This window comes from Protopterus annectens, chromosome 17.part0 (genome assembly GCF_019279795.1).
Source record: "Protopterus annectens isolate FY-2018-M chromosome 17.part0, PAN1.0, whole genome shotgun sequence".
Lineage (NCBI taxonomy): Eukaryota > Metazoa > Chordata > Ceratodontiformes > Protopteridae > Protopterus > Protopterus annectens.
The window spans coordinates 622735935-622750511 of NC_056751.1; the positions used below are offsets into that span (position 1 = coordinate 622735935).

At 41.0% G+C, this 14577-nt stretch overlaps 1 protein-coding gene across 1 annotated transcript in view; it reads left to right on the forward strand.

Moving 5' to 3' along the window:
* TMEM80 (transmembrane protein 80) overlaps positions 1-13004 on the forward strand; it is a 382736-nt gene extending 369732 nt beyond the window's left edge. Inside the window, exons 5-6 of the mRNA XM_044059224.1 lie at positions 12679-12880; positions 12965-13004. Coding sequence (XP_043915159.1) covers positions 12679-12880; positions 12965-13004 — 242 coding nt within the window. The remainder of the gene's footprint in view (positions 1-12678; positions 12881-12964) is intronic.
* The last annotated feature ends 1573 nt before the right edge of the window (positions 13005-14577 follow it).

Here is a 14577-nt window from a genome sequence, read left to right on the forward strand (position 1 = left end):
AGCGAAGGCAACCAGACTCTTATTGTGCACCAGATGAAACAGGTTAGAGGGGGTAAACCTGAATGAAAGTGTGTGGTCCATGGCATGTTTAGCAATAGACAGCCTAGGAAAATGGCCGCTATACAAGGACAAACAGATAGGTCTGCTGTATAGGTAGTATCTCATTCCTTCTAAGCTGCATAGGCACAGTAACATTTGGGGAGAAGGCACCACAGGCAGGTGACATACACATGTTATGGGGATGCCAGAAGGTCAGGTCAGGGAGGATATTGGAGCTATTTAAAACATCTTTTGGAAGAAATTTATCGCGAGTCCCCTCAGCAAAGTCGGAACTTTTGGCTCTTTGGAGTTATAAGCCCTTGAGAGAGATCAGCTTCTCCTCCTCTTCTGGTAGGGTGGGTGCTGGAGTGTATAGTGAAATTAATACATATAAAAAGAGTGGAATGCTAGACTCCTGCTATCACAAAATCATCTGGGAAATTGTTTTGCAGATTTTTGAGTAAAATTGTATATTCATTCAAAGAAGAGCCCTACAGCAGTGCAATACCAGAGATGTAGAGTAACATTTTACTTAATGGAGTAGGTAGACAAAGTTGCATGACATAAGCTACAAATAATTGTTTTATCAAATTCCTACTTGAATGTAGTAATTGTTTTCAACTGACCTTAGAGGTGAAAAAAAAATCCTGTTTGTATCATTTGTAATGGCTGAGCACTGCATGTAGTTGTATAGAGTTAAGTTAGGTACCCTGGTTTGGTTAAAAAATGTCAGTTGCCTTGGTTATGTTCTTTATTTATTGTCCTTTTCATTTGTTCAATTAATAAAACAAAGGAAAAACATAAAATAATAAAAACAAAAGTAGTAAGTGGAATGTTGCAGATAAATGGACTTAGGCTTGGAAATAGTGGATGTCTGAGTGTAGTTTTGATTACAAGCTCCTGTCTTAGAAGAAAACTAAATATCTGAATATTGTAATAATTACAACAATGTGAATAAGGTGTCAGCATGGCAAGGTATGATACTGCTAAAGGGCATTAGGGTACTAGAAAGAGAAGAGGAGTAGGAGTAGATGGCGGTATATGGAGGACCAAAAAAGGAGAAGTGTAGAAAGAAAGAAGTATAGATCCATCTGCAAGAACACACAGGAGCACCACAGTTTATTTAATTGTGAACAGTTCTCCATTTTATAACATTTGTTTTCCTGAAAGCAGAGAGATGGATAATTTTGAGTAATATTAATTGGCAGTCATTCAAAATGCAGTTTTTAAAATCGCAAATCAATATATTTTAGTTTATGGAGTATGTTCACAATGCTTGTTTTTTTGTATTACAACTGTTACGTGAATGCCTTTCCAGGACCTGGAGATGCTGTCTTGATTTCCAAACATTTTGTATGATTCTGGATACTTTGTTGGTGTTCTATCTTTGCATTATCATGATTGCCATATTTCTTAGCAGTCATTTCTTTGTGCACTTTTATATTTCATTAACATCTAACCTTGTACATTTCTTTGGATTATGTCTAATCATCAGTACTGGACTTCAGAGATGCAGTCAAAAACATAGCTGTCCCAGACCACCTTTTCTCAAGTCCTTTGTATCCAAGAAAATTGTTTTCCTTCACATTGGAGCCTTATTTGCCCTAGATTTCTATTACACAAAAATGACATAGGCTTTAATCCAGGTGCAGATTAAGATTGGTTTGGCCCTTCTGTCTCTTCACCAGATAGGGACCCTTCTTCAGTGCTTCCCTGTTCTCCATGGCAACCCATCTTGGTGCCGATTATGTCAAGCACATGCTATTCCCAACTGGGTGCAGTGTGTAAATCAGTTGAAGCTTAGGTGCTGAGGGCTTCTCAGAATTTCCATTTGTTGCTAGCTATGGTCTCAGCTAGTGTCAGTGCTGTTTCCAGTGATTCCAGATTTTCCTTTGATAACATAACACAATGTAAGGGACTAGAGTTCAGCATCAACCAATCACATCACTATAGAAATTGTCCTGAAATCAGTACAAAAAACAGCAATCTCTTCTTACTGGAAAATATACACCTGGAAATTCCTTCACAGAAGTTATTATACACCTCAAAAAATTGCAAGTATGTACAAAAAAAAGATATGAAATGTTGGAGGTGTAAAGCAACAGAAGCTGATTGGTTCCATATGATTGTTGCATGTACTATGTTATCTCAATTTTGGAAGGAATTTGAATGTTTCTGTAAGGCCTTATGGAATGATAATTGTGAAATTTCAAATTCTCTCATGTTATTCAGTGGTACATATACTAGAATATGTATGTAATACCAGAAGTCATACCCAGATCTCAAACACACCTTCTTCGGTCAATACTTGCATTTGCAAGAAAGGTTGTGACAAAAAATTGGAAAACTAACTCTCCTATATATTTTAGAAATTGATTTATTTATTTAGCCACAAATCTGTGTGAAAAAGAAATATCTAGTTTAAAAATTAAAACAAAGAATTTAACACACAAATTAATTGTTTGGGAAAAAGTTACAATCATTTCTGAAAAAGTTTTAGATGATTTCATGAATGTATATGGAAGTATATTCTTGTTATGGACTTCAATTTTGATTGTAAATATGTCATTACTGTTATTGCTCTTGTTAAAAAGTAAAAAAAAACATTTTTGAGAAAAAAATAAATTGTCAAATACCTTGGTGGGAGCTGTAGCTGAGATAGTCCAAGAGAAAGTGACTTCCTAGCTAGCCACCCTGGAGTCTGTCTCTAATTTGTCCATGAGACTAATTGCACATACAGCCGAAGGGACTTCCAGAGCAGCAGGTGTAGGCATAGCCATAAGGAGAGACGCCTGGATGCGCCTATGGTTCCTTTGACGAAACATCCTTGTTTGGCCCAAAAGTAAAAGAGACTTTATCCAGGTGTGAGAAGGATGCTAAGACCCTTTCTGCTGTGGGCATACATTTCTCCACCCCCTAAAAGGTCCTTTTCTAGGAACCAGAATATTGGTGAAAAGATGTGGTACAAAAAATCCCAAGGGCCTTTCCAAGACGCACGGGGGGGACCAAAATGGAAGATGCCACCCTCATGGCAGAGGTGATGCACAAAACCAGGGCTTCAGGGATTCCTTTCCAGGGAAGCCCTTTCAGCGATCCTGAGTGGAGGCCCAATTGTCTTCCTGTGGAGGCAGTCGGGGGATGCTTGTCCTTACACCTAAATGCCTGGCTAAACATAACAGATTCCTGGGTGCAACAGATCGTATCCAGAGGGTATATCATTCCTTTTTCTCATCCATCCCCTGTACACAAGAAAATCCCTGATGTTCCACCCAATAAGAGAGATTCAGCAGTGCAAGAAATTCAAAAACTGCTGGACAAAAGAGCCACCCAAGAAGTCCCACCAGACCAGAAAGGATCTGGAACCTACTCAAGATTCTTTTTTTTTTTTTAGTGCCAAAAAAGACAGGGGACTGGAGACTGATTTTGGATCTCAGCATCCTGAACAAATTAGTTCGGCAAAGTTCCGGATGGTCACATTACAGTCAATTCTTCCCTTTCTGAAGAAAGGTGACTGGGTATACTCAGTAGATCTCCAGGATGTGTATTACCACATAAAAAATGGACAAACACTCCAGGAAGTTCCTCAGCTTCCAGCTGGGAGCCAGCCATTACCAATTCAGAGTGTTGCCGTTTGGTCTCACCACAGCCCCCAGGGTGTTCACCAATGAATGGCAGTAGTAGCAGCTCAGTTGAGACTGCAAGGATTCTGACTGGCTCATAACTGGCCAGGCATCAGTTGATAGAAGCCAGAGATTACACACTCAATATCTGTCCCCATCTGGGGATTACAGTAAATCTCGAGAAATCCCAGTTGATGCCAATGGAAAATTTAGAGTTCATAGGGGCTGTACTAAATACAGAGACAACTGTAGCATCCTTTCCTCCAGAGAGGCTTCAAAATGGTATAAGTTCAAAAGATAATCTGCAGAAAGAGGCTTCCTGCCCGAGTAGTTTTGCAAACTCTAGGGTCGATGGCATCTTTCTGCTAACTAATGCAATAAAGCCATAAAGCCTTTATCAGGGCTGTTAGCCTAAAACCATTTTAATTAAAAGCCAGTCTATTTACATGTATGTTATGCTTTTCTTAATACCTGATTTTGGAATGTGGGTTGGAATTAGATAGGTAGTGTATTCATTAACTAGGACTTAGTTTGATCTAAGTAGTAGTGTGTGGGGGTGGGTACTTGGTGTCTTAAGCACTTTTACGGCTCTGTTTATGTTGTTTGTTGGAGTAGGCTGGTTTAAAATTAAACAATACATATATTTTACAGACCTACTTCTAAGTGTATATAAACTGATACTTTTAACATTATAAAGTATTTCTGATTTTTTGTTACTGAGGATCGCTTGTCTGTGATGAATAAAGGCTTGTTGCTTTGGAACACTATCTGGGTTTCATGATTTTTAGAAATTATTTTGACTGAGCTCATCAGTGAAGATTTTAGACTACTGTTTTCTATCCTTAACAAAGCTGTCCAACCTCCTGTTGCATCTGGGATTTCACTTGAACGTACAAAAGTCTCGTCTTACACCCTCTCACAAAATTGTCTTTTTGGGGGTTGTCTGATAGATACAGTCAAACAAAAGGCCTTCTTTCCAAAAGAAAATATGAAAACTTATCTACAGATATTTGTGTTTTTCTTAACAACTTCAGGCTACTGCAGGAAAATTTTCTTACGATTCTAGGCCTCTTGGCATCCACAGTCCTCATAATTCCAGTTGCAGGATTACACATGAGAAAATTCCAATGGTACATAAAAAAATTCTTGGACTCAGCATCTACACACCTTGGGCTTTCAGATTCTCAGTTGCAGTGGTGGAGGGATCAAATGACTATCAGTCCAGGAATACCTTTCTCTTTACTAGATCCAGTTCAGTGTTTAAAAAACACTCTTCAAATTATGCTTGGGGTGCAGTCTCCATGGGAGTAAAAGTGAGAGGTCTGTGGGACTGTCTGGATGGACCAAAGCACATAATTATCAAGGAGATGCTAGCAGTGATTCTTGCTTTAATATCTCTACACCATCTCCAGGCCCAATACAGGCAATTGCAGACAACATCACCATGATGTGGTATCCCAACAAAAAAATGAGGGTACAAGATCATGCCCTCTTTGTCATTTGGCAGTGATGATGTGGGAGCTAGCTCTTCAGCATTCTCTGACTCTTCAGGATTCCTACATTCTCTCAGTGCCAAACATTGTGTCTGGCAGACTCAAGATCTTGGACAGACCTGCATGAGTGAATGTTCAATACAGGTGTGTTCCCAGACTTGATCCAGATCTGGGGGACTCCTCAAGTAGATCCAATCACCGCCTTAAAAAGCAGACAACTAGAAATATTCTGTTCGTGACATCCTTGCAGCCAAGCATGAATAGAAGGTCTGTCAATCCCTTGGTTGTGGGTATTCCTTTATGCATTTCCATCCTTTCCAGTAATTTCCTAGGTACTTCTGAAGATTCAGAAAGAATTTCCAAAAATCATTGTGATGACTTTCTTTTGGCTCTGGCAAAATTGGTTCTCCATTCTTATGGAATTAACCAAGGGTATTTCCCACAAGCTTCCTCACAGACTGGATCTATTCACACTGCCCAAGTAGAGTTTGATAGACCCTGACATCAGTCAACTACAACTAGCAGCTTGGATGATTTAATTGTAATAACATTTAGGCACAGTTTTCATAAGGACATGCAGCACATACTAAAGGAGGCAAGAAAACTTGCTTCTAGAACATCTTATGCTGACAAATGGAAATGATTTTCTAGTTGGTGCCTTGCCAATCACAGGAGCCCTTAAAGGAAAGAAGCACCTTTTGTTCTCAAATATTTGAGTGGACTCCTTAAAGATGGTTTGTCATACTTTTCCATCTAGGTGCTTCTTTCAGCCATCCCAGCTTGTCGGCCTTTCGATCCCCCTCTTTCTTCTATGTTTGTGGTCAAACAGTTTCTGAAAGGAGTGTTGCACTTGAGATCCCCTAGCAAGCAAATTCCTCCTCCTTAGGATCTCATTTATTCTAGCAAAAACTGACCTTAACTCCTTTTAAACTGGCTTCTCAGGCTGACTTGCAGTTCTTCATAGTTTAGTATTAGGCTATCTGCCCTGGGGCATTTATAAGCCTAGCCATAGTGATGTGGCTTTTGCCACCCCATGAAATGGTACAAAAATGTACAGAATAAATTTAGAGTACTGTGCCTCTGTCTAGTAGTGACACAATGAAGGTCCCCTTATATAATAGAATTAGTTTACTGTGCCCCTGTCTAGCAGTGACACAGATGTGACCCCTGGGGTAAACTTACGATCTCCCATCCACTCATCAAGATTTCTCTTGAAGAGAGTCAGTGAGGAGCTCTGCCTAATATGAACTGGGATCTTGTTCCAAAGCATGGGAAGCCTCTGGGTTATGAATCTATCCCTCCAGCATGTCCTGTTCATACTTGTGCCGAGGTTTAAGTCTTTAGCTGTCGTGGTCCTGATGGATTTGGATTTTTTGAGGTGGAGCATGTCCATCAGATCCTGATTGGACATGGCCTTGTATGTCAGGCAGAGATCACCTCTGAGCAGGCGGTATGCTACTGAATAGAGCTGAAGTTTCTTTAGTCTGGAAGAATAAGACATATGTTGGAGACCCTTGATCCTCTTGGTGAGGTACTTTTGTGGTCTCTGCAGCTGTTGCAAATGCCAGGTGAGGTACATACCAAATGGGGCATTGTACTCAATCATGGGTCTGATGAGGGAGGAGTATAGGGGTACAATGACATCCTTGGATCTGGATGTGAATCCCTTGGTACAATGACATCCTTGGATCTGGATGTGAATCCCTTCATGATGAGGTGTGCAAGGTAGAATGTATTTCTAACCACTTTGGCAACATGGGTGTCAAATGAGAGGTCGCTGTTGACTTGGGTCCCTAGGTCTCTGATTACTTTTTCCGTACTCAGTGGGTTGCTGTCTATGTGATAATTTGTGGGTACATTGTTTTTCCCAAAGGGGATGACTATACATTTTTTGGCATTTAGTTTAAGGCCGTGACTCCGGCACCAGTTGTACGTTTCTGTGAGGCCTTTTTGTAGGATGTATATGTCCGCTGGTGTGGAGTATAGGGGTACAATGACATCCTTGGATCTGGATGTGAATCCCTTCATGATGAGGTGTGCAAGGTAGAATGTATTTCTAACCACTTTGGCAACGTGGGTGTCAAATGAGAGGTCGCTGTTGACTTGGGTCCCTAGGTCTCTGATTACTTTTTCCGTACTCAGTGGGTTGCTGTCTATGTGATAATTTGTGGGTACATTGTTTTTCCCAAAGGGGATGACTATACATTTTTGGCATTTAGTTTAAGGCCGTGACTCCGGCACCAGTTGTGCTTCTGTGAGGCCTTTTTGTAGGATGTATATGTCCGCTGGTGTATCAACTATGGCCTAGTTTGCAGTCATCTGCGAACTTTGTCAGCCACAACCCTCCCATGTTTGCTTTAACATCTGAGAAATAAATGCCGAACAAGAGGGGTCCCAGGACAGATCCCTGTGGGACACCACTTGTGACTGGCTTTGAGTCTGACATTGCTCCAGCGATTTTAACTTTATGGGTTCTGTCCTTTAGCTAGTTTGCAACCCATCTAGTGACATAAGGGTTTACGTTTAAGCTGTTGAGCTTATCTATGATGCCTGAGTGGGGTATTGTGTCAAAGGCCTTAGCCAAGTCCAGGTATGCTGTATGGACTGCTTTGCCCCCATCAATGGCTCTAGTGACTGTTTCGAAAAAGTCAACCAGGTTCAAAAGGCAGGATCTGCCCTTTACAAAGCCGAACTGGGTGGGGTCAAGTGTCTGTAGGTCCCCTATGTCTCTGTTTATGAGTTCCATAATGATTCTTTCCATAGCTTTGCAGACCAGGCTGGTTAAGCTTATGGGGTGGTAGTTCCCAGGGTCTGTAGAGGTACCCACTTTGTGGAGTGGGACCACTGTTGCTGTACGCCAGTGTTCCGGTACATATCCTGTAGTATGGCTAAGTTTAAATAGCATTTTTATGTGCGGGTTTAGCTCCTCTTGGAGTTCACGTAGCACGCAACCCGGGATACCGTCAGGTCCCATTGATGCTGTGTTTTTAGCTTTGTTGAGGGCGGTTCTCACTTGGACATCTGAGATAACAGGGAGGTTACATTCAGCTGGGATAAGTATTTCTTCTTTTGGGGGTGAGGGAGGGGAGAAATTTGCACTGAACCTGTCAGCCAGAATGTTGGCAATATCTGTGGGTTCAGTGTATTTTTTGTTGTTGTGAACTAACTCTGAGCATATCTGAGGGTTTCCGCCCAGGTTTCTAACATAGCTGAAGAAGACTTTGTGGTTATCTTTAGTGTCCTTAGCGATTTTTCTCTCAAAGTTGGCCTTGGATGTTTTTATGAGAGAACGTAGTTTTCTGCTAATGTTGATCAGAGATGTCTTCCCTTTATGGGATTTTGCTCTGACGCAGTAGCTTCCTTCTTTTGTTATACAATTTGTTAATGGCTGAGGTCCACCAGACAGGACGCTTGCCTTTGGTGGAGAGGGACTTAGATTTATTTGGGATTGCATGATCCATGCATTCTTGGAGATGTCCATAGAAAGCATTTGTGAAGGATTCGGCATTGTGGGATGTGGTATCCACTGGCCCAGTGGGCTTAAAGGATACCATCTCAGTCTTAAGAAGAGTGAAGTCTGCTTTTGAGAAGTTTTTCACTGTGGTCTTTTGTGCTGGGGCTGGAGGTGGGATATGTATATCCAGGGTGATTAGTTTGTGGTCAGATCTCACTAGTGAGGGGTATACCTCTGGTGTGAAGCATTTTGTCCCCATGTTTGTGATGATCAGGTCTAGTATATTATCTCCCCTAGTGGGAGAGGTGACTAGTTGTTCCAGTGCATTTGAGTTTATGAATTCCAGGAACCTTTGGGCTAGGGTGTTAGGGCTAGAATAATGTACCCAATCTATGTTTGGGTAGTTGAAGTCTCCCAGTATGATGGTATTTTGTGATACATTCATATCCTTCAATGTCTTCAGGAAGGCTGAGTGGGGTTCCTGAGATTGGGAGGGTGGTCTGTAACATGCTACCAGTTGTATAGCAGTTTTGCCTATGGTTAGTTGCACCTGTATGGTCTCTGATGCTTCATGTGTTGTTACTAACCTGGAGGTGTGGGTGTCCTTGATGAATATGGACACTCCCTCCTTGTGGTTCGCCCGGTTTTGGGGCCGAAAAGCATGATACGAGGTATAGCCTGGTAGCGCTGGGGTGCTCTCAGGAGCCTTGAACCAAGTTTCAGTTACTGCACAAACGTCGATGTTCTCCATGCTGAGGAGTGCATCGAGTGCCTGCATCTTGAGATTTAGACTTCTGGCATTGAGCAGCATTACCCTTAGTTTTTTTTCCATTTTTGTTTTCTAAGGAGGTGGGTTTGTCTTTTGAGCCTTGCCTAAAAAAGGCACTATGTGGGGTGGCAAGAGCCTTAGCCAATATCCAGAAGCCCAGTGGTGACAGGTGTAAGCCATCCCTTGCGAAGCAGCGTGACTTGTCCAACATGTCATCCCAGGCAGACAGACATTGGATCCCCTTAGAATGACACCAGTACCTAAGCCAATTGTTAAAGCTGATCATCTTGTCTTTGTATTGTGGCATCATTCTTGGTGAGGGCAAGATGCTGCTCAGGGTTAGGGTCGTACCAGCCTGGGCTACATAATCGGAGAGCTCCTCTATGTCTCTTTTCATGTAGTCCAGGGAGGTACATCTCAGGTCATTCACACCAGCATGGACAATGACGGAGTCATATTTGTACTTGCTTTGGAGTGACCTGAGTGCGTGTGTTATGTGGTGGATCCTAGCTCCTGATAGGCAGCTCACAGTCACCCTCTTCTTGTTCAGCCTGGTAAGCAGGACATCAGTGTGTCTGACTATAGAGTCACCTATTACTAGTGTATCAGGCATGGTGTTTGGCCTTAAGGGCTGTGATTGGTTGACACACTGATTTATTGAAGTATGTGTTGCATGTGTTTTGTTTTGAGGTGGTGGATTTTTGGATGTCTGCTTTGGGAGCCTCTGTTGTTTTGGTAAGTTTTTTATTAGAGCCTTTGAGTATGTCTTTGTGTTTTTATGTGTTTGGTTTGCAGTTGTGGTAGGTCTATGTGGGACTGGGTTTGTTGTGTGTGTGGTTACCATCTCCTCCTGTCTGGTCATGCCAGCCCTGAGTTGAGAGAGTTCAGCCTCCAGTTTGGCTATATAGTTGCATCTCTCACATGTATTTGTGTTTGTTGGGAGGAGGAGAGGGTTGTCTGTGTACATGAGACAATTATAGCATTGTCTCAAGATACCCAGATTAACCAGCTGAACTGGAGAGGACGCCAATAATCTACCACTCGACATGCTAGAACAGTATAAGGGAGTGCTGTGCCTTTAAGGGAAGTGGATATTCACTGTTTTACTTGTTGCTTTAACATCTGTAAGGTAAGTATCTGAGTTGCAAGCTCTCATGATGGGTGAACCATATCTGGTTTTCCACAAAGATAGGGTCATGCTACATGGTTTACCTTTAAAACCGCATATTGCAGAAGAGCGAACAGAACAATTCCAAAAGGCAGTTTGCAAGGTTTGCAAATGCCAAATGGAAAAAGGTTTGAATGTACAATGAGCGAATGCACAGTGAGATTTACACTTACACATTTACACTTTTTTTTCTTCTTCTTCGACTTTTATGTTCGAAAAACAGCGAATCTGCTGTTCGATTTGCTGTTTTTCGAATATGTAGGTTTGTCGACATTGTGAGTTTCTTGGTTTCGAGTCGTTCATATGAGTATTTGAACCAATGCAATTCGCGGTTTTAAAGGTAAACCTACTACACAGTAATCCATCATTCACACCTAAAGTTGTTTCTTAGTTTACCTTCAATCAAGCTATCAATCTCCCAGTTTTCTTCCGAGAGACAAAAAACAAGGGAGAACATATTCTACATACAATGGATGTGCACAGGCAGCTCATGTACTTTTTTGACAGAACCAAGTCCTTTAGGAAGGCTAAACAGCTATTTTTTTATGTTGGACTAAGAAAAGCCAACTTGTGTCTAAACAGACTATACCCAGATGGTTGTCCATTGCTATTATTTCTTGCTATTTCCACCATAGTATAACTATTCCAGGCAAAGTTAAGACACATTCTGCGTGAGCCTTCTCTTTGGCATACTAGAAAGGGGTGGATAGAAATATTGTAGAGGCAGCAACTTGGCCCTCTTTTCGTACCTTCACAAAGCACTACAAACTGGATTCACTCTCTAGGTCCAGTACAGGCTTTGCTAAGATCATTCCCCAGGGACCCCTAGACCCTTTTCCTTCCTCCTACCTGGTAGGGTAAGCTTCAGGAATCTACCAATAGGCAACTGCAGCAGTGAGAATGAAGAACATAGTACAGTTGTTTAAGTCCTACTTACCTGTAACAGCAAATATTCAAATTTCTTCATTGCTGCAGTAGCTACATGCACTCACCATCCCCTTTGTAGATAGTTGAAGTGGGACACAGCCTTCTTTGCTACAGTTGTCATTGTTGTAATCTGAATCATTTTTATGGCGATTATTGATTCTTGTTATTTGGATGATTTTTATGATCGTTGGGTCAGGATGAATTTACCTTCCTTTCTCGAGGCAGTAAAATTCTGAAGATTTACCTCACTGTGGTCGCTGATATACTTCCTTAGCAGCCAGCGTGAGTGAGAGAAAGAGATGAGTTAGAGCTTTGACAAGGTGGCTGGGTACAAGTGTCCTTAGCAGGACACTACCCATAAGCTACTGCAGCAGTGAAGAAATTTGAACATATACTGTTATAAGTAAGTAGGACTTGCACAACTGTACTTTGTCTTAGTTAATTTAATTACCTTTCTGAAATGAGTTCCCACAAAGTGGCTGTTCTGTGCAAGTTCAGCCTTGTATTTTCTCTTTATCCATTTTAATTCATGATGGTTATGATATATTTGACTAACTGCATAGTGTACCAACCAGCTGTGATAGTAGTCATGCTTCTTTTGAAAACTCATGATATTATTGTTTTGATTGTAACCCATGCTGTGCCAGCAGTTGATCTTGCTATGATCAGTGGTCTGTCTTGGTGACCAAACTATAAATAAATAAAATAAATACTTATTATAACTGTGATATACATGTTATTGTACTGATGTCAAGTATTTAATTGAATATGCTGTACATTATTTTTATGCTTCTGAAATGAGTTGTAACTGAAAAGGATTCTTGAATCAGTCTGCCCAACCGCTTGGCAAATAAATAACATAAATAAACGTAAATTTAAGTCAAGTCAGTGTACCAGAATACAGTTTTGATTTAGGACTGCATACTGTATGTATAGAGTTACATTCTAAAATCTGAAATAAAATAGTTTGTCATGTACTGAAGATAGTACTCCAGTAATGTGGTGTGCGTTTTAATTACATTATAATTTCTAAAGCCTGTCTATCTCATGCTTTATTCTTACAGCCATAGTCAATTATTTTTTAAAACAAACTAGTAGAAACTCCACATGATGTAGTCATGTTTATGTAACTCTCACAGTACATTGTAATGATACATCCATAAAAGATTTGCTGAAAATTAGCAAACCATTTTTTCCCTTATTTTTAGGTGTAAGTGGTAACCTTACTGAAGATAAAACTGCACTTGCTGCCAGCTTAATCCTTTCTTTTGGAAGTATCATCTTGTCAGTTTATTTCCTAGTGTGGCAAACCTATGTGCTGTGGGCAGATGAGATCATCAGCATTATCCTCCTTGTCTTCTACAGTCTAGAGGACCTTCTAAAGTTTGCAGCTATTGCTTCCTTTGCCAGGTGAGTTTTGTATTGCATAGGAGAATGATCCTGACTCCTGACTATTCATAACTTTTTTCTTAACTTTTTTCTTGCATTTTACAGTCCATCCACTTCTATTGACAGGACTGACACCTGCAGGTGATAGTCCATCAGTATTTTTAAGACTCTCCCATGCTCCAAAATTCCTCCCCGTTTCCTTAATAGATATCGTCTCTATACTTTCCAGATCTCACTTGCCAGTTATTTATATATATCTGGAGTATCTTTGATCAGTGTTGTCTTGTAGTATAGATTAGACTATGGTTTGCCTGTTTTTGTAAATTTGAGCAGCTGTTCATTTTTTGTTTTTTTTCCAGTTTGGCTTTTTCTTGTTCTGTGCTCCCACTGCCATTTTGCAACTTTGGAAGTGTTTGGTGTTGTCTCTCTCTTAGGCTAGACTTTCTAGTGCTTGGCTTTTGAAGATTACTGGATTTGACATTTGATGACTTATCACCAGACTGAATATCATTTGGCTGGATTTAGTATTTGCTGACTTGGTGCAGTATCATTTTAAATTAGAAAAGGATAAGGATAAATCTGGTTTTGCAAATGTGTTAACTGTTCCTAGATTCACAGGTATATACTAAGCTAATGTCCACCAGGGTCTTTATAAGTCTAGCTATACAATACAACCCAATTGTGTCCCTAAGTATCATGAGTGTTTATTAGGATGGGATATGTTAGGAATTTTTTAGAAGTTGTATGTGGGAGTATGTTTTGGCATTGTCTGCCTCTGTCATAGTCATGGGGGCCAGACCTGGGTTGAATTTCCGATTTCCCAGTGTGGTCATAAAACCTCCCTGGCCACTCATAATCTCTGTGTGATATGTTTGAGAGAGGAGCACCTTGACTCCCTTTGTGACATATGCCAAAATTCTAACTGTAGAACTTTATAAGAGTGGAAAAACAATATCCTCAAAAATAGTTTACATACTGACTTGCCCCTCAAACTGAAAGAAAAAAAGAAAAAAAAAATGAGAGAGAAGACTCTAAAGTGTGTCCTTCCAAGGTGCCTACATTGGACATCCCCTCTCCACTAACAGTAGAAGTTCCTACTAGATTTGAGACAGGGGATTCTGTAGCTACCTATACCTGGAATTTGCCTTAGGTTTCTGTAATTCCTGGTCTTCCCAGACAAACCAGCACCACTTTTTCCCTTGGCGCATGAGCTCTCTCAATACTCAGAGTCTAGGTCTCTGTCTGTGGCTTATGTTAAGTCCTGTAGGTCTCTCTGCAGCCCCACTTTCAGAGTTGATTGAAATAAGATGATGGCACTAAGAAAAACTCATAAAGAACTGGGTGGTCTGTATTCCTCCTCTGTCTTAAAGATTGGCAAAAGAAGGTCCTTTTCCCTTCACTGCTGCTGCTCCTCCTTTCATGGGCTGTGTTTCAGCACTGGATGCACTGGAGCTAATGTTCCAGCTGCCAACTCCTACATTATCAGCAACCTTGAAATCTACTTCAGTGCTGACCTCTTTCTCTGCATTTGTGACCTGAGTATTGATATAATTACTGCCAGTGTTCACTGGGGTCCAAGTACTTCATGCCAACTGGTTAACAATGATGTCAACAACCAGATGTCCTTCAAGGATGCATCTGCAGTCATAACATATGGGTTGTCCTGCCTCAGGCAGCCCTTCGGTCGGCCGGATTCCAAAGTCTGGGTCTGGCCTTGG